The sequence below is a fragment of the Nicotiana tabacum genome, chromosome 4 (assembly GCF_000715075.1).
Source record: "Nicotiana tabacum cultivar K326 chromosome 4, ASM71507v2, whole genome shotgun sequence".
In the NCBI taxonomy this organism is placed as follows: Eukaryota; Viridiplantae; Streptophyta; class Magnoliopsida; order Solanales; family Solanaceae; genus Nicotiana; species Nicotiana tabacum.
In genome coordinates, this window is record NC_134083.1 from 43,331,780 (window position 1) to 43,356,804 (window position 25,025).

Genomic DNA, 25,025 nt, shown 5'->3' on the forward strand with positions numbered 1-25,025 from the left:
TAAGAGTTTAAGTCATAGTAAAAGTACCAAAGAATCATTCATATTGTGTCAACCTTTGTGCTTTGCCATAAATAGGAGTTATTATTTCGCTTTGTGGCAATTTTTAGGTTCCAATGACACTAATGAGAATGACGCAAAAATAAAATTGTTACTACGAGATTTGAAAAAATATTTGTCTTTTTTCATATAATGTTTCTTAATTAATATCTAAGGGTTATCTATAATTATCTAGAAAGTTTAAATTTTAAGGTTATTTATATATAATTCAAATAACTCAGATATTTAACATGGTTAATATCAAATATCAAAATGGAGTCATACTGAAAAAAAAATGCACTGGCTAAAGAATTTTTAAAATTTTTAGATAGCCGACTAAAATGAGTTTTGAATTAAGGATAATATTTTCACTTATATTATTATAAAAAGAATTATTATTGAAAAATAAAATTTTAGAAATTAAAATTTTAAAATAGAAATATTTTTTGAAAGATATCAACACACCAAATAAGAGTTCAAGTGGTAGTAAAAGTGTCAAGTCATATCCAATGAGTCCTTCATAGTCTCAACCTTTGATTGTTTTGCCATAAATATAAGTTATTATTTTGCTTCTTGACTATTTTTAGGATCCAATGACACCGACGAGAATTGTACCAAAAAAAAAATAGAATTATAACTAGGAGATTTGAGAAATGATTAATCTTTTTAATGTAGTGTTGCTTAATTAATATCCAATGATTATCTATATTTATCGAAAAAATTTAAATTTTAAGATTATTTACATATAATCCAAATAATTCAAATATTTGACATGGTTAGTGTCCGCGCATCCACGCGGGTACTAATACAAGTTAAACTAAAAAGCGATAGCGAATCTAAAATAAATTTTAGGAGTTTCCTAGATAGAAAGTTCGAAGCTCTAGCAAAAAAAAACTATTTTTTCGGAAGTAACATAATATTACATTAAGACATAATACAATAATGGATTTTATTTTCAATAATAATATAATCTACAAAAAGTTTTACAATGCTATCCATCCCCTAGGCCTAGGTGCATCAGTGACCGCATTCCACCATTCGAAGCAAGACGAATAGAAATATGAGAAGAGATTTGATAGTAGCACAAAGTGCAAAAAGTTGTTTTGTGGCACTCTTCACATGATATGAAATTTCCTCGAAGAAAAAAAAATTCTTCAACAACTTTATGGGGTCGTTTGGATCTTAAAAAAAAAAAGTTTTGTTGGGATTAGTTATGCTGGAAATAAATTATATTAGAATTAATTATGCTGAGATTAGCTATCCGGATATTATTTCTTATTGACTGTTTGATATACTGTATTAATCGGAGATTGTCAATTTTACTGCTTTATCCTGGGATTACTATTCCATGATCTAGCGGGTATAAGTTATCCCAATATTATTTTTATAGCATGTTTGGCCAAACTTCTAAAATCAGTTTATTTTGAGATGTGTTTTTTCTCAAAAGTGATTTTCTTAAAAATACTTTTGGTGAAAAGCAGTTTGTGTTTGACTAATTAATTTGAAAAGCACTTCTAAGCAAAAATTCCTATTTGGCCAAGTTTTTAAAAAGTATTTTTAAGTATACTTTTCTCAAAAATACTTTTCAAAAAAGTACTTCCGAGAAGAAGTTATTTTTTCTTGCTTCGTACTCAAAAACACTTTTTTCTTCTAAAAGCTTGGCCAACACTTCAACTTTGAAAAGAAAAAAAAGCTTGCAGAAGCTTAGCCAAAACTTATCCCGGGATTAGTAACCAAACAAGGATAAGGCGGTACTAAATTTTTATCTCACGAGTATTTTTGCTTATCCGTCATACCAAAAGAAAAACTACTTTTAGAGAGGTAACCCGCAAGAAAAGCATTCTTGCACATATTGCACCGCTTATTTTTTTTTTTTTTTAAGTGTTATATATATGAGTATACATATACATACGATATACTTACACATACCTTAAACACATAACATATACATAAACATATACATATACATACTGTGTTGTGACCCAAACAGTCCTCTATTTGTAACACCACAGAGTAAACTCACATACAATAAGAACATAACAAGAGTCCAATGCTGCAGCAACTGAACAAGTAAAAATGGGAAAAAATAAGAATCCACTTCCGGATTTCAATTTCAAATGTTAAATTCCTTGATTTTGGAGATAATTCTTACAAGATTGAAGCAATTGAACTACTTCAAATCAATGAATGGAACCAATGAAGTACCCCTGATTGAGGAGAATTATCTGGTTCCAAGAGAGAATTACAAAAGGAGACTTTGATTCTAGACCTACTCCTATGTCTGTTAATTGAACAACAGTTCCATCAGTCATGTCAAATTACAATTTCCGTTTTTGGTCAACCTCTTCCCTTCTTCGAAATGTGACCTGTCTTCCGCTTGTGACGACTGAAATCTGACACAAAACGAAATGTCTGACCACAGCCGGTCTCAGTACAAACATAAGGACGTGCACCTGTATGAACTCTTATGTGTTCCGTTCGAGCCCATGCCCACTTAAACGTCATCTTGCAGCCTTTCCAAGGGCATTTCAGAGGACGGTCGTCCATATGAACACGTCGATGCTGTACCAAATACTTGTGTGAGAAGAACTTCTTTTTGCACCCTTCGACTGGACATACGTTCTTTTTATGCAATGAAAGCTCCTGCTTTGTGCTAAAACTCATACTGCACCCTTCCAAGTCACAATGATATTCTCCTTCCTTATCCTTCATCTTTTTACTAGTATTAGCCTTCATTACTGGATCTTTCTTCGAATTGCTATTAGAGGAAGGGATTTTGACCTTAGAACCTTTCTCTGCTTTCTTGCTTTCATTCTGCTGCTTTATTGGAGCTGGTTTGGGCTTAACCAATGACTCTTTGCTCGGTTTTGGCATCCTTTTCCTCAGACGGGTGCTAGGCCCACCATCCGGATCATCATTAATGGGTGAGCCAAATCTCTTCTTCTTATCAACATCCTCCTCTTTAGGTTCAGGAGTCTCATATTTAATCCTCTTACTCCTAAGATTAGTTTTTCGTTGCTGCTGAGGGACATTACTAACTGAAGAATCATCTGCTATTAGTAATTTAGAATTCCTTTTATTTTCTACTCTACTCTTCCTCTTTTTACCAGTTCTGGCGACAATTTTAACAGTCGGAGTCATTTCACATGGCCTCTCAGACTTCACCTCAGGCTTAACCCGGGCAGAGATGCTATTGTTGTTCTGTTGTTGTTCTTCATCAGTATCCCTCCTCTCAGCAAGCAGAGGATGAACCTGACTAGACATCCAAACTTTCCCACACCATTTCCCAGCAACAACTGCTCTCCTCTGCTTCCCTGACCCCCTGCCAGTCCCAGTATACTCTGATTTTTCATCTGGAGAACTACGTCCAAATGCATTGTAGATAATGAAGTTACAAGGCATCTGTTTACTGTAGAGTGGAGAGCGGCTTAGGTTGGCACTGTAGAAGAGGTTGATGTCTAATTTCACAGTCCAGTCTCCATTGCCATGTATGGCCTCTTCAACTTCCAAAGCTGATTGTATCATTTCCTCATCTTCTTTAGTTGCCTCGCGGAATGAAATCTCTCTCCAGAAATGATCTCTCCCCAACTCTTCAGCCACTTTTTTAGCTTGAGCTTCTAGCTTGGGATAGTCTGCTAATATTTCAACATGTGTCAAGGGTATGCAAAAGAACCATAAGTGACTGAACCACAAGATCAGAATAACTGGGTGACGCCAACACTATAGCTACATGAGTACATAAAGAACTGTTTTAACTTCCAATCTTACCTTTTATCGTGCCAGTGTACAATGATATACCACTTAAAAAACATCAATAAAATCACATATTCTCTTATGTTTCTTAAATACCCAAAATAAAGTTTATCTGTAACCTTTTCTTTCCTAGAGAATAGTAGCAGTTTCACTTCATCTTTGACATCTTGACGGAAAAAGCTAATGCAAATCAGTTATCTGATATAACAGATTACTATTAATAAGTAAACACTCAGGTGCAACTTCCAATGGAGATTAAATTAAAATGAAGAAACTAGGATCAAAGCTTTTCTCCTAAATGAACTATGATAGCCTTGCTTTAGATCAACACCCTTATCAAAAAAAGTTTGAAAGAGATAAAGCAATTGAAAGAGGGCTTTAAATAATAGTGAAGAGAAGACATGTAAGAGCTTGTCGCGGCAAGAGTACCAAAAAAAAAAAAGAAAAAAAAAAATTTAGAGCTCACCTGGATGACAAAGAAGAGAAATATGTACTCCACCAACTTGTCGGAGCTGTTCTTCTACTTGTACAGCATGCTGGAGGCAGAATACATGTATTCTGAAAGAGTCTTCATCAGATGTTGAAGTAAATTGCATAGGCCCATTATCAAATGGAGCAACACCATCGCTATTTGCTATTTCCCCTCTATGGGCAAACGGGATACAATTTGCACCAACTTGATGGGATCTTAGCTGATGCCTCGACCTATCTGGCAAAGTATTTGACTCCCCCGACGGGAGATTTCCACTCTCCAAGTGAACGGAATTATCAAGACTTTGACAGTTTCTACCACCAGATACAGCTCTTCTTTGTCTGTGGTTTGCATAAGGATCAATAACTCGTAGAGAAACCTCATCCTCAAAATCCATTTGTCTGCTTTCACAAGCTTCAACAGGAATATTTGCTTCAACCTCATCTTCATCAGAGTCTGAAGAATTAGCATAATTTAAAGCCAACAGGCCGAGGGAAGAAGTTTCTTTGCGTGCTTTGGTACTTGAAAGCACTCCTACGCTTTCATTATTCAATTTCCGAATTCGATCAGATGACTCTATCGGGACATTAATCAAGCCACCTGGAGCCCTTTTAACTAACCATCCTGCAATCAACATATAAAGTTCAACTATAACTTGCCCCGCAAACCAAATATGCGAGTAAAAAGAAAAAGACAGAATTTAAAACATTACATATTGCACAGATCATTTCATGAAGAGGATACCTGAACTGGAATCTGATTCTGCAGCATTTGCGTCCCTACTGTTAGCAGTTACGCCACCTACATTTCCTGTCCAGTCATTGAAGTTGCGATAATCAGATGACATCAAGTGATGGGCAGCTGCTTCTGTTGGTTGAATTATGGCCACACACGTATAACATAGGATCCCACAAGTTACACAAGAAAAAAGTCCATGCTCTGACAGCGTATCACATCTGTAAGTCATTCCTCTTTCAGGGTCCAGATTCTCCCTTTCGGTCTCTGGAGAGGATTCAGCCTCATCTCTGCCAGATTCTGGAAGTCTGTTACCAGTATGCCAAGACGAGTGCTTTCCCTTCTCCAAAGAGACACTTGCCAATTGTTTCATCCGCTGTTTCCTGCCTAGCATTAGAGCATCAGATGCGGAATCTGTTTTACTCTTCACCTCATGATCTGGACTGGATAAGCTGGGGAACCTGGAGTTTACCTTTAACTGGGACCCAGCTACTGAATTGGAGCCAATAGAAATCCCTGAATAGTGTCGAGGGAGAAGTACAACAGGTGATCCTTCTCCAAGAATATGAAGAAGATAATTGTTACAGTTCAAATCCTCAACAAACAGTTCTTTGACCAACATATCTCCTTCACTCTTCTTCTTGTCCTTTAGGCGAGAACTCCTTGGTTCTATTCTAATGTTCTTTGGTACTCTGCAGTAGAAGATTAAAGAAGCTAAAGAAACCAACAGAGAGACCATTACCTAACATAGAGGATGCTCTAAATAGATTGTTAACCATATTCAATAGTTTTAAACCCACCATACAAGCATGCAAAGAAGCAGTTCAATCAAAGATATATAATCAGTCTGTGTGACTCTCTTCAGTTACAGGGATGCAAAATTTACTATCTATCCACTTCAATCTAAGACTGTATATACAAAGATGAATTATCAGGAAGGATGCAGTCTATTCATGGTTCCCTCCTCCAAGCTATAGGAGATTATACAACAGAAAGAACTAGCAGCAATCACAAGAAATGTAATCCACTAAGAGTGGGAGAACACGCTTAAATCTGGTAACTTCAGAAAGAATCTGAATGTAAGAATTAAGATGCAGTCACTTCTGCACAAAACCTGAAACTATCACTGTGTTGGCTATTCAAGATCTTAACCACTGTCATTTGCTAAAACAGAAAACAAGGATCAGTGAATGATCAAAGCTGTATTTGTCAGCTTCGCTACATGGGTCCAATTTCCTTGCCGATGTTAGGAACAATTAATATATGGTCTCATAGAATAAACATGGCGATACAATGTCACAGTTAAAACTAAGGAAATAAAAGGTCAAAACCATAAAATATTGCAATCAATTCCTAATCTTTCATGATGGTCTAACAAGCATTAAAAGGTCAAACACATTTTAACAAGAATAGTCAAGACACATCCATAGTGAAACTACTACAATTGAAATTTTGAGTTCGTACAGAATTCAGGAGGAAACATCCTTCTTCGCAAACAGATCATGGAGAGAGGAAACAGAAGGGATGATAAAGCAGGCTTCAGGTAGCTAGAACCCACGTGCTTAAGCAAACAATCTCCAGCAAAGACTTGATGCATGAATGAATGGAACTATATTGATAAAAGAAATGCTCGTTTATCAGACACTACACATCCTATGAGTTTACAGGAATAATACTTCCCTGCATCTTGAAGTGTAGATCGTATTGTATATACTGATACATCTTATACAGCAGATGCAATAAGGAAAATTCAGCTCCACGACTTCTCAAATATGGCGATAGAGTAGTTCAAAAGGCTTGATAAATGGGATGTCTTTATACTAGTAATCTGTTTTTCTCTTTGCGTTTTCAATAGGCAGTCTAATACAATTTACCCTAAGATTTCAATAATCTAGGAATGGTAAAAAAAAAAAAAAATTTACCTATAGCAAGAGAACAAACCTTGAACAGAGTGAAAGTGCTAGATCATAAAGCAACTGGAAATGTGACACCATTGGAGGACAATTAATTGATGCTCTACGGATTGCAGCGTCTTTTGCAACTATCAACCACCCAGGAGTAGCAATATTAGAAGCCTCCCCGCAATTAAATCCTAAATTTTAAAATTGTAGAAAGCCCAAGAATTGTCATTCTTCTTCCTTCAACAATTACTGAGCAACAAATAGATCCAAAGACATAATTACATCTAACCAAAAAACTGCTTACCGTGACTAAACCCTGAGTGATAGGCTCGTGGAAAGGTAATAACAAAATCTCCGGCATTTTGCACCAACCTGAATTCAAATAGGATAGTCAGGACTAGAAATGGTGAGTTGCCACCAGAGGTATATTATCATGCATTAACCACAGAAACGATGTGTCTCTAGGTTCATCTAATAACATTTACTGTGAAAACAATCAGAAGGCTTTAAAGCAATCCTTAATATGTCAATCTAACACAGCTATAGCCCCTCCATGGTTGAAATACTATCGATCAATTTCCCCCAATACCAGGTCAATTAATGGTTCACTGATAGATGTCTTTTTTTTTATAAGATTTTCTATTATAAGGGTTCACAGATAGATGTCTTCTCCAGCAGAAAAGACAACAATTGCCTTCCTCTTATTCCACTTTAGTTCTCTGCATGATCCACTTCAGCCTAAAAGCTTACAAAATATATCCTCCAAGTATAAAAACAAGAAGCGATTAAAACTCCAGAGGTCATGCAAGCAAGTTTAATTTGTAGACCCACCAATAACACAAACAGAGAATGCAAACATCAGTATTTCACCTGCAGCATGGAATACCAGCACTAAGCAGTACTTCAGGTGACATGACTGTGGTCTTCTCCCCAAGTGTAGCAAAGGTAACTGAAAGAAAATGCAAAATTATGGAGTTCAAGCTCACTGAGTATACTGGTTAAAAATGTGTTTGTGCTCAAAACAAAGCCTGTAATCAAATTCAAGTGTCAAAGAAAATAATCTCAATCTTCCCTATGCAGCCAATTAAAGTGAGAGAAAGCAATGGTTTCAGATATTAAGACCAGAGTTTCAACACGAATAAAAAAAGAGAAGCGATATGACCAAAGTTTGGTGGCCACTAGCACATATTATCTTGGAAAACAACAGAATACAGAGTATATTCTCTTCTTTTTTTTAAATAATTACGGGTAAAGAAAACAGTCATATATACAGCAGAATATCTTCATGATGTGTTGTAATTCATTGTAAAGCTTATGCGTATAGTCTAAAAATGTCATATCTCTGTAAGCTTGCAGCAACAAGGATGAATTGATGCCAGAAGGGATAAAAAGACAGAAAGTGGATCTTATTACTTGTTGTCAGCTTTAACATAACACACAGAAGCCCAATCTTGCCAAAAGCTCTCAAGAACTTTAGCCACAGTAATTGAGGGCATGGACACAAATAACATAAAGTATTTTTTTTTCTTTAACAACAACAATAACAACCCAGTAAAATCCCACTAATGGGGTCTGGAGAGGGTAGTGTGTACGCAGACCTTACCCCTACCCCGAAGGAGTAGAGAGGCTGTTTCCGAAAGACCCTCGGCTCAAAAAAAACAAAAAGACAAAAGGACAAAAAGGGAGACAATATTAGTATCACAACAACACTCATAGGATAAATAGGAACACCATGAAATCCAGAAGAAAGATGCAAAGCAAAGGGAGACAATATTAGTAAATATTAGTATCGCCACAACAATCATAAGAAAAATAGGAACACCGTGAAATCTAGAGGAAAGATGCAAAACAAAAGCGATAGCTAGTAAATAGGACATGCACTAAAAAGCGAAATAGTAAGCCACAACATTGCCACTAGCTATCTTAGACAAAAACCCTAAATTGCTAGTCCCACAATGGTACGAAGTAAGACACGACTCAACTACCTCCTAACCTACAACCCTAATACTCGACCTCCACATCTTCCTATCAAGTGTCATGTCCTCAGAAATCTGAAGCCTCGCCATATCCTGCCTGATCACCTCTCCCCAATACTTCTTAGGCCGCCCTCTACTTCTTCTCGTGCCCTCCGCAACCAGCTGCTCACACCTCCGTACCGGAGCATTTGGGCTTCTCCTCTGAACATGTCCGAACCATCTAAACCTCGCTTCCCGCATCTTGTCATCAATGGGAGCCACATGCACCTTCTCCCGAATATCATCATTCCTAATCTTATCTATCCTAGTGTGCCCGCACATCCACCGCAACATCCTCATTTCTCCTACTTTCATCTTCTGGATATGTGAGTTCTTAACGGGCCAACACTCAACCCCATACATCATGGCCGGTCTAACCACCGCTTTATAAAGCTTACCTTTGATTATCGGTGGCACTCTCTTGTCACACAAGACTCCAGATGCTAACCTCCACTTCATCCATCCTACCCCAATACAGTGTGTGACATCCTCGTCGATCTCCCCTTCCCCTTATCCTTGATAACCGAACCAAGGTACTTGAAGCTGCCTCTACTCGGGATGACCTGCGAATCAAGCCTCACACCCACGCCCACTTCCCCTGGCTCAGCGCTGAACTTACACTACAGGTATTCCGTCTTCGTCCTGCTCGGCTTGAAACCCTTAGACTCAAGTGCCTGTCTCCAAACCTCCAGCCTCTCGTTAACACCGACTCGCGACTCATCAATCAGAACTATGTCATCGGCGAATAGCATGCACCATGGCACATCCCCTTGAATATGGTTTGTTAACGCGTCCATCACCAGGGCGAATAAGAACGGACTGAGCGCAGAACCTTGGTGTAACCCCATTACAACCGGAAAATGCTCAGGGTCACCTCCTACTGTCCTAACCCGAGTCTTAGCCCCATCATACATGTCCTTAATCGCCATAATGTAGGGAACCGACACATCTTTTGCCTCCAGGCATCTCCAAAGAATTTCTCTAGGAACCTTGTCATACGCTTTCTCTAGGTCAATAAACACCATGTGCAGATCCGTCTTCCTCTCTCTGTATAGTTCCACCAACCTTCTAACAAGGTGTATAGCTTCTGTAGTCGAACGACCCGGCATGAACCCGAACTGGTTGTCGGATACAGACACTGTCATCCTCACCATCTCCCACACTTTCATGGTATGACTCAGTAATTTGATACTCCTATAATTGTTACAACTTTGGATATCACCTTTGTTCTTATACAATGGAACCACCGTACTCCACCTCCACTCATCCGGCATCCTCTTCCCCTTAAAAATAATATTAAACAACCTAGTCAACCACTCCAAACCTGCTCTCCCCACACACTTCCAAATTCCACCGGAATCTCGTCTGGACCGGTCGCTCTGGCCCTACTCATCTTACGCATAGCTCCCACGACCTCCTCAACCTCGATACGCCTGCAATACCCAAAGTCACGGTGACTCTCGGAATGCTCCAATTCGCCTAGCACAATATCCCGATCCCCTTCTTCATTCAGAAGTTTATGAAAGTAAGTCTGTCATCTCCTCTTAATCTGGGCATCTTCCATCAATACTCTACCATCTTCGTCCTTGATGCATCTCACTTGGTCCAAATCCCGAGCCTTCCTCTCTCTCAACTTGGCCAGCCGGAATAACTTCTTCTCTCCACCTTTTTTCCCCAATTCCTCGTACATTTTTTTTTCTTTAAGGTGTTCTAAAAAGACAAGAAATATGTTTTCAAAAAAACAGGGATGGTAGAAAAAATGTGCTTCCGCCTCTGCAGTGTATATAGCTTAGAGATTAAAAGTGCCTTGTCTGCCTCTCGGTTGTTTCGCTCAAAGGTCAGAGGTAGCATACTCCCTTCTCAAACTTCATGCAATTCATTTCCTACTTTGCAACTTTTTAGAATTGCATTGACACTTTGTGCAGTAACTAAACTATGAAGTTCTATGACTTAAAAGTCAAATCAAGAATTAGATGGGATGAGGAAAAATATAGAGGAAAGAAGGCAGGTTAACTTCTACCAAACAAGGAAGAAGTATCATTAAAGAGACATAATCCTCTAAGCACCTTAACTTCCTGCCCTGAAGTAGTTATCTTTAGTAGGTACTGTTACCTAATTCATGTAACTGTGAGACTCTTTACAGTTTAACCATTTTCCATGTGACTCAGTTCCATATATGCCAACAAAGCCAAAATATCAAGAACATCAAGCTAAAGAGACACAGCAGAAGATTTGGCGGGATAAATGTCCAGAATATGAAAGAGTCCAACATATTTCCACAGTCTGAAGCAGAGATACATCTAAGACAGCTCTACTTTACATGCAACATCACAATAACAACCACATTATTACACATGTTAATGACAAAATCAGTGAGACCCAACTACATTAATGCAGACAACCAAGAAGCTCCAAGTGGCAAGAATTTCCTCTCAAAATGATTACAGTAATTTCCCTTAGAAAGCATAGCACTGTCTCAAAACTGTACACCATCAGCATTTGTGGGGTGATTCACTAGGAGTTACGTACAGGTTAATACCAGCTGCCGCCAACTCTCTAAGTTCCAATTTTCACTCAAGTTAGGCTTCTCATATTTTTATATATTCCTCAATTTTAGAACCATGAGCCACTTCTGAAATCACAAAGAAAAAGGGCAGCCTGGTGGACAAAGTATCCTGCGTTCACGCAGGATACATGGAAGGATGCACCTAAAGGAGGCATGATATAGGCAGCCTACCCTGATGCAAGCATCAATGGCTGATTCTACGGCTCGAACCTGTGACCTATAAGTCACACGGAGACAACTTTACCATTGCTCCAAGGCTGCCCTTCATTTTCAAAATCACAAGGAGATCAATATATAACTAGAGTCTAGAATTAATCTAACATCAACAGAGGTCCTTCATTAAAAAAAGAAACAAAGTGATCAAACCTATTGCAGAATACTACACTTGGGTAAAGGCAAATTATATATATCAACACCTGTGATTATCCAACAACATACAAACACATACTTGTACAATATCCCTGAACAGTGTAACACAGAGCTTTAAATTTTTTTGGGACGGAGTTGAGCATATCTGTTTGCTTCATAGAATAATAGAGGGGCCCATATTTAGTTCAATGTTGCACAATTCACTGCTTGCAAACAACTAAACAAAATAAGGGTAATGACTTATGCTGGTTTCCCATAATTTAAGCAGGAAACAGGACAAAACCACTTGAGCAATATCAATAGTAAGACTCACCAAGAGGATTAGTTTCTCCAGCATAACCATGGACCCTGATCACCTCCTCAAAAGCCACAGCTGCATCCCTGGGCACACCGTACCACGTCTTCCCGGCACCCATATGCAGGTAATTCAAGCTATGCAAGTCATGATCCTCCACATGCCAAGCAAACCAACTAAACATCATGGCTAAATACACCATAGGTGAAGTTACCCCTGGGATCTCCTCTTTCATGAACTTGAGTAATGACCCTTTTGCCCTTGACACCCCTCTCATATTCCACTCTGTGTCAGCCAAGGTAGTAACTACATTTCCCACCTTCTTAGGGGCAAATGCAGAACCCGGCATGTCATTTGCATACTCAACCGAGAAGGGTTTATCCACAGTGGCTTTCCAAAAAAGGGTTTCAATTTCAAGGGGTGAGGTTAAAGCCTTCTTGAAATTCTTTTTCAAGTAATTCTTCTCAAAGGCTTTAGCTTTAGCCTGAAATTCCTGAACAGTATAGTTTTCTCCGCTCTGCCAAACGGGTTTCTTAACGGGTCGGTGCTTCCTTGGGCAAAACCCGATCTGCTGCTGCCTAGTGGTGAATGTTGGACCCCCATTTGAACCGGACCGAGCTGAAAGTGACCGGTTTAGATAAGCAAGAGCGGTCTTTTTGGGAGGTGCAGGTACTGGGGGTACAATTTTGCAAATTCCATACTTTGAAGCTTCCTTTTCGATTTTGAAAATGTAAGCAATGGGATCTTGAAATTCCTCTAGGGTTGGGTGATACTCTGGTGCTACTGGTAGGGTTTTTAGCCATGGAAATACCTCTATGTTACCACTTGCCTCTGCCATTAATCAAATTTTTCTTTTTCTTTTTTTGCTATATTCAAAGCACATATATAAGATCTATAGAAACATTGTGGTAAGAGAGATAAAAGAGAGAGGAGAGAGAAACAGCTGTTGAGATTCTCTATTCTCTAATTTTTTCTCTCTTTGGTATTTATAGCAGAAGAGGAAGTAATTTTTACAGTAGCAGTTAGCTGTGTGTTAGTAGTGAGTATTTTAGTTTATGTCCTCTGTTCTTTGTGCCGAAAAAGAAAAACAGAGGATAGAAAATGGGCAGAGCAGGGGAGTTGTAAAACATGTGTGGGGTTTTACCCGGGTTTGGAGCTCACTCTTGAAAATGACACCCTGTTTTTACTGTATTCACTCTTTTGCCGATCATAATTTCTGTAATTTTTTTTAAGAGATCACTAATTTTATATCCAAATAACACCCTAATTTTACTAATCCAAATTAGGTTCATTTATTCCTTAAATAGCTTCTTATCAGTATTTTTTTTATTTTCAAAATGGAATCGAGTCTTCTAATTAAGTCGATTAGAGTGTAATTTTTAAAAATGCTACTATGGCACAAACTAACCACAATATGGTAAGTGAGGCAAACTGGCATACTGCCTTTTACAGAAGCTTGTTTTACTATACATTTTTGGGGGGAAAAGACAGGAGAGGTTCCACTAGGATTTTTTCACTGAATTTTGTTGTATTATAACTACATAATAATACATTTTGTTGGCAAACAGTATAAATAAACTTCCGTCATGGAACTTTTAAAAGGTCAAACTTTAGGAATTGAACACGACCTTTTGAGTTGGCAGGGTGAAACATTTTTAAACTCAATCTGAATATATATATATATATATATATATATATATATTTTTCGTAAGTCTACTTATATTATCTTGTTTACATATCATAAAAATTTAAATAAACTATAATTCTTTCATGACAAAGATGCCCTGGTTTCAGTTGAAATGGCAACATCTCTACCACTTAATGCAGTCAACTCACTTGCTCAAACAAATAGATAACCAATTTAAATTCTATACACCAATAACAATGTAATGAATTTTTTACATTATTTATATAATTTAACATATTATAGTAAGTTGTTTATCATCTATTCTAGTTAATTAATATTACTGGTATTGAATAAAGTTATTTGCAATTACCTAAGTTATTTGATTATGTAAATATTTTTACTTCGTTAGTACAAATAACTTAAACTAATTGGAGAAGTGGGCCTCAGCTTATATGCTTATTTTGGTGGCCAGCAGAGCAAATTAATCGGTTCTTTGAATCAATGTATATATTCTCCTCCAGAGGAAATTTTCGCCAAAAACGTCTAGTTTGTCCAATTAAATACTAAATGAGATTTGAAGTACGAATTAATGTCTAAACATTTCAGGCATGTCAAAAGCAGTAAATCACCTGAAAATTGTGATAACAATCTATCAAATTTCCACTTCTGTTATTCACTTGATTTCTTTTGGATATTCAAGTTGGAGTTGCCTGAACTTTTGCCAATCTTAACCAATTACTTTAAGTGCACATCCAAAATAATCAAAAAAGAAACGAAACTTTGGGTAAATTGTTTTCTTGATTTTTTTGGGCTTTTTTCACTTGTAGCACACCATAGCAACTATTTATATTTGGTAGCCGAAAAAGTATATACAATTTATATAATTTTTGTATATAACATACAAAAAATATATATATATATATATATATATATATATATATATATATATATATATATATATATATATATATATATATAAAATACATTCTTCGGCTATTATTTTGAGAACAACTATACAATATCAATTTTTCTTCTTTTTTTCACTGTCCATACAAATACGGTAATGAATGAAAGCTTTAAAACAACGGTAAAGTTGTCTCCATATAACCTATAGGTCACAGGTTCGAGCTATTGAATCAACCGTTGATACTTGCAGCTAGGGGTGTGCAAATGAAACCGACAAACCGCACTAACCGGATAATAACCGAAAAAAATAACCCGACTATAATTTGGTTTGATTGGTTTGGTGTTGGAAAAAAAATCCCTAACGATATTTGGTTTGGTTTGGTTTTAACTAAAAAAAGTCAAACCGAAACCAAACCAACCCGACATTATATGTATAGAAAATTTAAATATATTTAATACATGAAAATATTTATTGTAGTGTAGTTTATAAATATTTCTTAAGTTTTTTCATAATTTTATTTTTTAACGTATTATTTCAAGCTTGGATTTATAATTTTTGGATGTTCCAGTAAGTTTTATAATCCATAAATGTTAGTAACTCAAATAAATGCTAAACCAAAATCAAATCAATACTAATGAGAATAAAAGACATTCAATTCAATTGTACTATGAATGAAAATAGTGTTGGATTTCTATTTTTTAGTTTTTTCATGGTTTAGATAAAATGCATAACTTATTTTTCTTTTAATGTTTAGTCATTATGGCTTATTAATAATATTTATTTTATGCGATTTTCTTATCTTTATTGTTGAATATTTTAGTACAATGCCATGAATCATCTCACATTTATGTTATTTTATTAAAAAAATATCTTATATAGTTCTGCCTTACTAGGACTAAAGAAATATTTGGAGCACAAATTCTATGTTGTGTGCTATGAAGACTTTATGAAAAAAAAATCGAAACAACCCGAAAACCCGAGATTTAAAAAACCCGAATTTTATTGGTTTGGTCTTTAGATTTAATAACTCGATATAATTGATTTGGTTTGGTAATTAAAAAATTCGAACAAATCCGACCTATGTACATCCCTACTTGCAGCAGAGTAGGCTGCCTACATGTGTTAATTTCACTGATGGTCATTGAACTATCTTTCAATTTCACTAAAGTCGTATAACTATTTTTTGTCACTTAAAAGTAACTAAACTTTATCATTGTCACTTAAAAGTCATTTTGCCTCAAACCCCTACCATAAATATGACATGGCATTAAATTTTGTGATAAAAATCCAAAAATAAATGCCACATAAGCTAATATGGGTCATACCCATTTTAGATCCATTTATCCTTTAATGTGATTTGATCCATAATCCAAATGAGTTTCGATAAAAGAAATATTAATTCCACATTAGTTTAAAATGATTATGCTATATTACAAAGTTTTGCCTTTTTTTGTCACAGCACATTCATATTTATTCTATACTAAAACAATCTATGCTAGAAAATTCTTATTTTATTTGTACGCTCCATCAGAGTCATTCATAATTATTCTATACTAAAATAATCTATGCTAGAAAATTCTTATTTTGTTTGTATGCCCCATATAAGTGTATTCAAATTCATTACATTGAGTTATAAAATGACTCAGATGGGGCATACAAACAAGATAAGAATTTTCTAGCATAGATTATTTTAGTATAGAATAATTATGAATGTGTTGTGACAGAAAAGACAAAACTTTGTAGTATAGGATAATCATTTTAAACTAATGTAGAATTAATATATTTTTTTTTTTATCAAAACTCATTTGAATTATGGATCAAATCACATTAAAGGATAAATAGATCTAAAATGGGTATGACCCATATTAGCTTATGTGGCATTTATTTTTGGATTTTTATCATAAAATTTAATGTCATGTCATATTTATGGTAGGGGTTTGAGGCAAAATGACTTTTAAGTGACAATGATAAAGTTTAATTATTTTTAAGTGACAAAAAATAGTTATATGACTTTAGTGAAATTGAAAAATAGTCCAATGACCATTAGTGAAATTAACCCTTGCCTACATCATACCCCTTGGGGTGCGGCCTTCCTCGGACCCTATATGAATACGGAATACTTTGAGTATCGAACTGCCCTTGATACAAGTACTTTAATACAAGTACGATAATCTTGAATGATTGTTCAAGTTAAGGCATATGGAATTTATCATAGTACGATAATTTACTAGCAGTTGACCCCTTTTGATCTGATTTGTTTCCCTTTTCTCCTACGCGACCCAAAACACTGTAAACTAGTTACAAGGTTACCCTCAAAATCACTTGTTAAATATGTCTATGTTAGAAAGCTAGAAAAGACAATAATGAGGTTGTCTAGTCATCAAAATTTGGTTAACATATTGTCTCCAATCATCAGTGGTGTCTTACACTTGATTAATTTATCATAACTAGGACCTCCACTGGAATAAAATAAAAATAATGAATAAATTAACTAAACTAGGATACGACTCAGAAAAGAAAAGAAAAGAAAAGAAAAGAACTGAGAATAAAAACTAGGAATTTTGTGTTACCAAAAGAAAAGAAAAGAGAAAAAAAGACACACACAGGAAAAGAGAAATGGAAAAGAAACAAGAGGAAACTAATGCTCTCTATTTCATTTTAAATGATATTATAAATAAAAACTTAAACGTTTTCTCCCTACCGTTTTTCAGACATTTTCTAAAAATATCTTTAATTATAAAAGTTGCAATTTAAGAATAACTTTTGTAAAGTTTTTAATCTGTGTAAATTTGGAAGAAAAAAGAAAACTAAGAAATTTTCACACTAAAATTAAAGGAGACCATTCACCAATAGTGCTCCGAAGCTCGTCATTCGTTCATAAACCAAGAAGTGAGCAATTGGTCTGAAACAATTAGCCTAATAGCCCTAATGTAAGGCACACAATTTAGCCTAATTAGATCAGCAAGTACTGTAAAGCATGAAATAGTACTGAGCACTTGATCTTAAAACATAAACATTTCAAACTCGTTTGGTATCTGCATCCTCAGAAAGTTCAAGGGATACCGGGCAATGGTCACTCCCATAGAAACCTATCATTGGAACAAGATATTAACCTTTAGATACTCAGGATAAAGCGCGGCAAAATAACATGCATGAAGAAGAAAAAACACAGTTTATGACAATAAAGCGAGCTGCACGTAAGATTTTAATACATGTTTCTGATACATTAAAGACGCTGATGTTATTGAGTCTTAAATTCCATTCCTACCAGATCATAGGTATGTATCGCACAAGTTAAACTCCAAACAAAAGCTACTGGTTTAGAGCAGGAAGGATGAGATCCTACTATTCATTTCAGTTTCTGGATTAGACCTAAACATGAAGAAGTAAAATCTACTTAAATGATATACTTATGACGATCATAGGATATTAAATGTTTTGAGGTCACAAATTAACTTCTTTTTGGCAATTTCTTGGTAGCCATTAGGTTCATGTATTGTTCATTTTGAGATTAACTTACCATCCAATTCGATCCCTCGTCCATGCATCTCGCATGAAACGATCCTATCTTTCAATTTCTCAGAGACAATAAAGTAATCTATTCTCATCCTTTTCCCACGATACCTGCAAGTAACAATAACATTATCATCAGGACCATCAGTCTCAACAACGGACAAAAAGCAAGAACAAATAACAGGAAGTGGTAGAACAAACTAATCCTTTTACTTGAGCATGTTTCCACGGAAATCACTTACAAGTACAGTACTCTAAAATAACTTACTTCCCAACAGGATTTCCCGACCACGAGAAGCCACATTCCATGTCCTTGTCCTTGTGAAGAAATCTATATGCATCCACTAGCTTTCCTCTGAGAAATAGGAATATCAGATAACAGTACACAACCAGTCAATGGAATGACAATACACTACAGTTTTTATCCAACGGAAGATTAACTTGAAAGAAATAGATTCATGAGACTAAATATCTGCATCTTACGAGTTCAAATTCCATATAATCTACTTCAGCGTATTTCTCACTATCAAGTGGTTTTGTCTTCTGCAACAAGTTTAAGTTTTTCCCAAGTGATCACTTCTTCTGAATTAATCTTGCATCAGCTTCATCACATAGTGACACAAGATATTGAACAACGTTATGCAATCATGAGAGCTTCAGACATGCTTCTATCACTAACCATCATTTAAATTTGATTCAGATCAGCGGTTAGATTATAAATTCGTAAACAACACATCTAAAAGTTCAATATCTGCAATAGACAGAGGAAGGTGAGCCACAAAGAACACCAACAAGGAAAACAAAGGGTGACCAGAGAGCTAATGCAGACTTCCTTATCTAAGACAGGGTACTTAATTCGCTTGCTTCTAAATATAAAAGCTGAACAAATTGAGATTTTAGACCATATAGCCAGATCTACTTCCTTGCCAAGGAAAAAGTACTCAATTTGCTTGCATATTCTTTCAATTACAAAAACTCAAAGCTCCACCAATTTCTGAACTCATTCTCACCATGTTGCTTAACGTAATAAAATTACTCTTTCCAGCAAGTTATTTATTGCAAGGCATCCAATAGGCTCCTAATTTGTTATCAAAACCATTCTTTGTTTAACATCTTCCTGGTAGAACCTCAAAAAGTATATTAAGTGGTTCGCAGATCCCTATTGCAACTTTTTCTACAAACTTCAACGAAAAATGAACCGGAGATAGGCGTACAGAGAGTGTACAGCACATGGTTCACAAATTCCTATTGCGAGGGTATTATAAAATTTGCACAAAAAAATGAAAGTAAGAGAAAGGGGCAGGTGAAAATGATTCCAATAAATAGCAGCTTCCGACAAATTGGAAAATGTGGCGCAATGGAGTTCTGTATTCTGTCCAACTGGGTCCAACGGAAACCTCAAAGGCATTAGTTTGTTTCTTTCCTGTAATGTTCTTTTCTTATTGTCTTTTTCCTAATAGACTTCCACCAAATTCATCAGTCTCCCCCCCCCCCACCCCAATCCTGAATTGTATAGTTTTGAAATGTGAACAATCTAAAGGTATCTGATGCCCTTGACCTTAATTTCAGCTAAGATGAAAAATTTCAAAATATTTCTTAATGGAATGGTGACATTTGTTACACGGGTAATACTAAAAGAAGCATTAGTGATGTATAGCATTAGCAAAGAGCGAAGAGGAGAAAAAAAATAGCAGATATAGTATTGCAGTGTTACAAATATACCAACATAAAGTGAATATATAATCCCTAAAGAGTGATAACCGCTTTCCATTATCGAATAAGTGGATTGATTGTATCACAACAATCATAACTGACAACAAATCATTAACTCATGTGGCACAATCATATCTGACTTCTTTAAGCAATTCAGGAGTATGAATTGAATTACGTACTCTTTTAATATGGCACCAAACCTCCTCCTCTCAGACAGGGTAAATCCAGGTTGACCACAATCCTGTATGATAAGTTAAAGTCAGAATGTTAGACATAAGCACAAGATGACTGATGAATGCAACTTAAATTTTCTAAGTCCTGCTTCAATCTCATCCAGGAGTTACTGGATTCTGTTTCCAACATACCCTGTAAAATTTAGCATAACAGGAGGAACAGCAAAGTAGGAAAGCAAATTCAACAACATAAGTACATGTTGCCAAGCACCATCAGATTGCTTTTCTTCTTATAGAAAAACCCTTTTGGAGGGTCTGTTGTTTTTTCAGTAAGACATCTATCTCGCAAACATGCTATCCATCCAAAATCATGGGCTATTCATACCGAAGATTACAGCTTATATTTCTAGTTGTAATATTTTTTATACAGACAACTGAAAAGTATCAAATACTAGACAAACAAGAAATTATATTTTAGTGGAACTTCTATTGATTATATTTCCGAGAAGAGCAAATGGTTTTTAACTAGTCATTTTTCTTGAGTGTAAATGTTTTTACAGAAAATGTTTTGCCTGCCAGAGATTACTACAGGTCCGGCTTGATTCAACAACTGGATTATTGGTATAATCGGGTTTATTAGTGAGAGCACCCCTACTCCCGAAGTTACGGGATCATTTTGCCGAGTTCCTTTGACCTGATTCTCTCAAGCGCCTAGCTTAACAATTCAGGAGCAAGGATTTACAACCAAACGGTGGGAAAGAAAAAGAATTCTAGTCAGTCTTCGCGAGGAAAGGGGATATAGAAGCAAATGATGAAGTCATTGTAGTATTCATTAATTAATATATACATTGTTGATTGACAATAGGAAAATATTGACGTCACGATAGCATTTACCTCTTTATTTGGTGGAATATAACCATTGAGCTTGGCCGCACTGAAAAATTCTGGATGACTTACATCAATATCTTCATGACTGCAGGGGAGACATTAAAGAAAAAGGATGAGTATCAGAGAAATTTGCTGAACAAATTATGGAAGTATGATTTAGTGTCATTTTTACAGTAAAAAGTAAAAAAGTAATGAAACTGCAAGTGATCAGAAGCATTATAACTTGACAGCTTTGTGGATATATAACATCAAGAAACAACTCATCCTTTTGACTAAGACTATAAGAATATTGATGAAATTTGTTAGCAAATCCAACAATCCTCACTTCTTCAAAGATAAAATAAAGGGAAAAAAGAATGGGAAAAGAAAAAAATAAGGTAAAAGAAAAAGAATTATGTAATCAAGTACGACAAGTACATAAATAACACATACTAAATTAAAAATATATAAATTCTAAACAGAATTGTACCTTACATTAAGATCACCACACCAAATAAGGGGTTTATCTGAAGTTGCGAGAACAAATTCGAGCATTCTTTTATCCCATTTTCTTCTCCTCTGAAATGAAGATTCCTCTTCTTTCCACCCATTGTTTGGCACATATGTGTTTAATATTCGGAATGTCTCAAATTCAGCCAAAATAACTCGACCATCTGGTTCATGCTTAGAACCTAAGAATACAAACACTTGTCAAGCTTATTATTGGCTTTAGCCAGTTGGATCAAGCACATTATATCGCAAATAGGGAAGAGAAGGGGCAAGGGGGGAGACAGAGAGAGAAGCACTACAAGTCAAATTGCTGTAAGTGTCTCACTATGTTTAGAAATAACTGAAAGATTTAGCTTATAGCTGCATGATTCCTGTTGGCCACACATTTTCAAGACTGGAGCTTATTATAAGTTAAGATGTCAGATTTGTAACACGCAAAAAGTGATCGAAATCTTCTTTACTTTTAAGTACTATTTCCAGACATAAACATGATAATAATCCTATATAGAAAGCCTACTAGTAAAATGTTACTTGTGTCTCCTGAATTATTGTAATTACAACAACAACGATACCTCAGTCACTAACCTGCAATATTGTAATTATTTATTTGATTCTTTTTTTTTTTCCGTGTGTGTGTGTGTGTTGGGGGGGGCAATGAAAAAGAAAGTTATTATCACAAATACAGTATTGCAAGAAGTTGGCAAAGACGTCCTCGAAGCACATGAATATTATGCCTAATTACATAATGCCTTTCATTTCTTTGAAGATCCACTTAAGCTACCAAGTTCACCATGTGCGCGGCGACTAGGAACAGGCTTCTAAAGCAAATTCCAATGAGACCTACACTGGATAAGCATACATCTTTTTATTAGCTATATGGGTAAAATCATATCAAGCAGCTGCACAATACAGTGCCATCAACCTTTAGCAGAAGGCAACCAAAGACATTTCAATCTCTATAATTTTCAGCTCGTTTAGAAAAAAGGAAAACTGAATAAAGTAAAAGGGTAATCCTCATCGCACCAATTTAGCAAGGAAAAGAGGTGGACTTGAAATTGCCTGGTTGAAAGTACTGTCCAACTAGAGAAACAAATTGCTAGTGCTTCCAAGTTTCTTTTCTTTTTCCTCTAAACCAGATGAACATCATAGACCGAAGGACTTCCGCAGAATATGATAGAATATCCCATTGTCAATTCGATGCGATAGAGGACTGGATGGGTTATCCAATTCGTCACTCTCCAATAGTGCACCGAAACGGGGCCGGAGAGACCTCTTTAACCAACAGTTAGCAAGCCGATCTCATTTAAGCAGCAATTGATTGATATAAATTATTTTACTCCTCCACTGGTAATTTCCACTCAATTGTCAGGACTATAAAGGGTTCTTTTCATAAAGAAAAAAAGCTTCACCATTGTGTGAATCTCCTGGGGAACCAAGAGCTGTTTCATTGTATTTAATGTAAAAATTAAAAATGCTTTGTAATCTTCATCATGATTTTCCATTTTAAAAAGTAATCATTTCAAAAAATAATTATCTACTAATGGGCACCTGTTGCATCAAGTGAAAAGGAAACCTTCTTTGGTTGAAAACACTTTTTGATGAATAATGCAGTTCCAGCATATTTTGAGTCCGAAAGCGACCACCAAACATTATAATTTTTAAACGGTGGACTTGATAAGGCTCGTGTGACCACCTGCATGATGGGAAAATAAAACCCAGTGAAGAAGTACCATTACCTTGTTATCACACAAGAAGAAGTGAACGACAAATAGTTTTCTCAATATCGACTAATGGTATCCTGTCTTCCACCTAAGTCACAGTAAACAAGTTGAAATGAAATTTTTAAGGAAACCAAAAAATAAGCATCGAATTTAGGACCATTTGAGATAGTGTAAGAGATATGTGTGCTGCATCCAATTTACTTTACTAAAATGAACACCAACAGTTACCAGTTTTTCTTCACGTGAAGAGCTGGTATCATCTTTTAACTCTCTTGGGTTTTTAGGTGCGCCTTTGGAACCAGCTGCTGGCATTCTTACTTCCTACCACCAACAAGCGGTTAGATTGGCATTCCTACCAATTATAAATAATACAAAATAACTTCCTACAAGAATCAAATACCGAATTCAGAACAAAGGTTCAAATGTATATCTCAATAAATAAAAGAGAAGAAGCAATAAACAAAGAGAGTGAAAACAAAAGAAGCTACCTGGTCAGCAGCTAACCTTAACCACAAATATGTATTGTAACATGAAACAAGGATGCAATAATCAAAATAAGAGCACAACTACTAACTTCATTTAATCTGTCAAAAGAAGATACCCACAGTTTGAGATCATATAAGTTTTTTTTCTTTGGTCATCAAGCTCTTGTTTCCAGTTTGCAACACTTACTCTAATATCTTTCCTATCGTTTTTTCACTGTTGGACTGCTTTTTGGTAAAGGAATTATTCCGTTTTATTGCAAATTAGGCATTGAAATAACTCATTAACTAACAGAATTTTCTTTCATCATATGCATAATCTTACATTTTTGAGTTATAATCGACCTTATTCACTATTACCATGTTATTATGTATATTAGCACCCTCTTTACCCAGCTTGATGACAAAAAATATCCTAAATTTCTCGGCTTCCTTGGTGTATCAACAATAAATTGTCCAAAAATAAAATACCTTTTTTTCTAAATGAAGATTCATGGACAAGCGCAACATAGATAATCACAATGGCAAAGCAATTAGACATTAATAAACACTTAGCAGCACAAAAATAAAGGCAAAATTGTAGAACCTGTATGGCAATGACATCAGGATCAAGACTCTCAATGAACTTGGTGAACTCGGTCCAGTTATTCTTGATACGAAGAAGAAAGCTATTGGCATTCCAAGTCAAGAATTTTGTTGGCTCTTTCTTGTTCTCAGCAGCAGCACTCTCAGAAATCGTTTCTGTTGTTTGTTCGCTGACAGAAGAAAGAGTGGGCTTTTTGAAAGACCCGTCTTTTTCAATTGGTTGGAAAAATCTTTTCATCTTTTGTTGTGCTCTTCTTGAGAGACACTGAGCAGTGAACTCTGATTCTTGTTGTCCCGTTTCTTAGAAGAGGAACGAGTGCTTATAAAGGAGAGCTCGCAATGACAGTTCTGCCCTTCGGGCTAAAAACGTTCGCGGGGAGCTACAAATCAATTAAATTTAGAAATTCAATAAGCGTCTTGCCACTTTTTTATTTGAACATTTAAACTCGTTTTCTGTTAATTAATAATCATATTTGACCATTGATCATGTCCACGTGGCGTCATTTGGTCCTAATCAGCCTGTTCCCAACGCCCAATAGTGCAAAATGAATTATATTTAAGTGGGTTCTTAGTCATTCCTTGTAAAATATATTATTCCTCCATTATATGAAGCTCCATTCCTTCATTTTCTAAAATTCGAAGCTCCATTTATATTTTTTTTGTTTTCCAGACTGTAAAAATGATGAAAAGTCCTATATTTTGTCATTGTGGAGTTGAAGTTAAGTTTTGCATCACTTGGAGGCCAACAAATCCAGGAAGAAGGTTTTATGGGTGCTCAAATTATG

The 25,025-nt window shown here is 35.8% G+C and overlaps 2 protein-coding genes across 3 annotated transcripts; both read right to left on the minus strand.

The window, feature by feature from the left end:
• Positions 1-2,113: 2,113 nt before the first annotated feature.
• Positions 2,114-13,213, minus strand: LOC107761881 (lysine-specific demethylase JMJ705). Of its 2 annotated transcripts, none has more exons than XM_016580171.2 (7): positions 12,161-13,213; positions 7,768-7,846; positions 7,202-7,269; positions 6,938-7,088; positions 5,006-5,688; positions 4,256-4,885; positions 2,114-3,668 (listed from the first exon to the last, which is right to left on the minus strand). In XM_016580171.2, exons 1-7 carry the CDS (start codon positions 12,978-12,980, stop codon positions 2,374-2,376), a joined length of 3,726 nt encoding a protein of 1,241 aa, XP_016435657.1. In that variant the 5' UTR covers positions 12,981-13,213; the 3' UTR covers positions 2,114-2,373. The 2 variants fall into 2 exon arrangements, with proteins under 2 accessions (XP_016435657.1, XP_016435656.1); XM_016580170.2 differs by having other exon boundaries at positions 2,114-3,671.
• Positions 13,214-17,532: 4,319 nt separating this feature from the next.
• On the minus strand, positions 17,533-24,549 carry LOC107760922 (DNA-(apurinic or apyrimidinic site) endonuclease). Its single transcript, XM_016579057.2, has 9 exons — positions 24,242-24,549; positions 23,402-23,494; positions 23,001-23,145; positions 21,433-21,634; positions 20,970-21,048; positions 20,082-20,143; positions 18,458-18,544; positions 18,197-18,300; positions 17,533-17,765 (listed from the first exon to the last, which is right to left on the minus strand). The coding sequence occupies exons 1-9, from the start codon at positions 24,476-24,478 to the stop codon at positions 17,695-17,697; spliced, it is 1,080 nt and encodes a 359-aa protein (XP_016434543.1). The 5' UTR covers positions 24,479-24,549; the 3' UTR covers positions 17,533-17,694.
• Between the last annotated feature and the right edge of the window lie 476 nt (positions 24,550-25,025).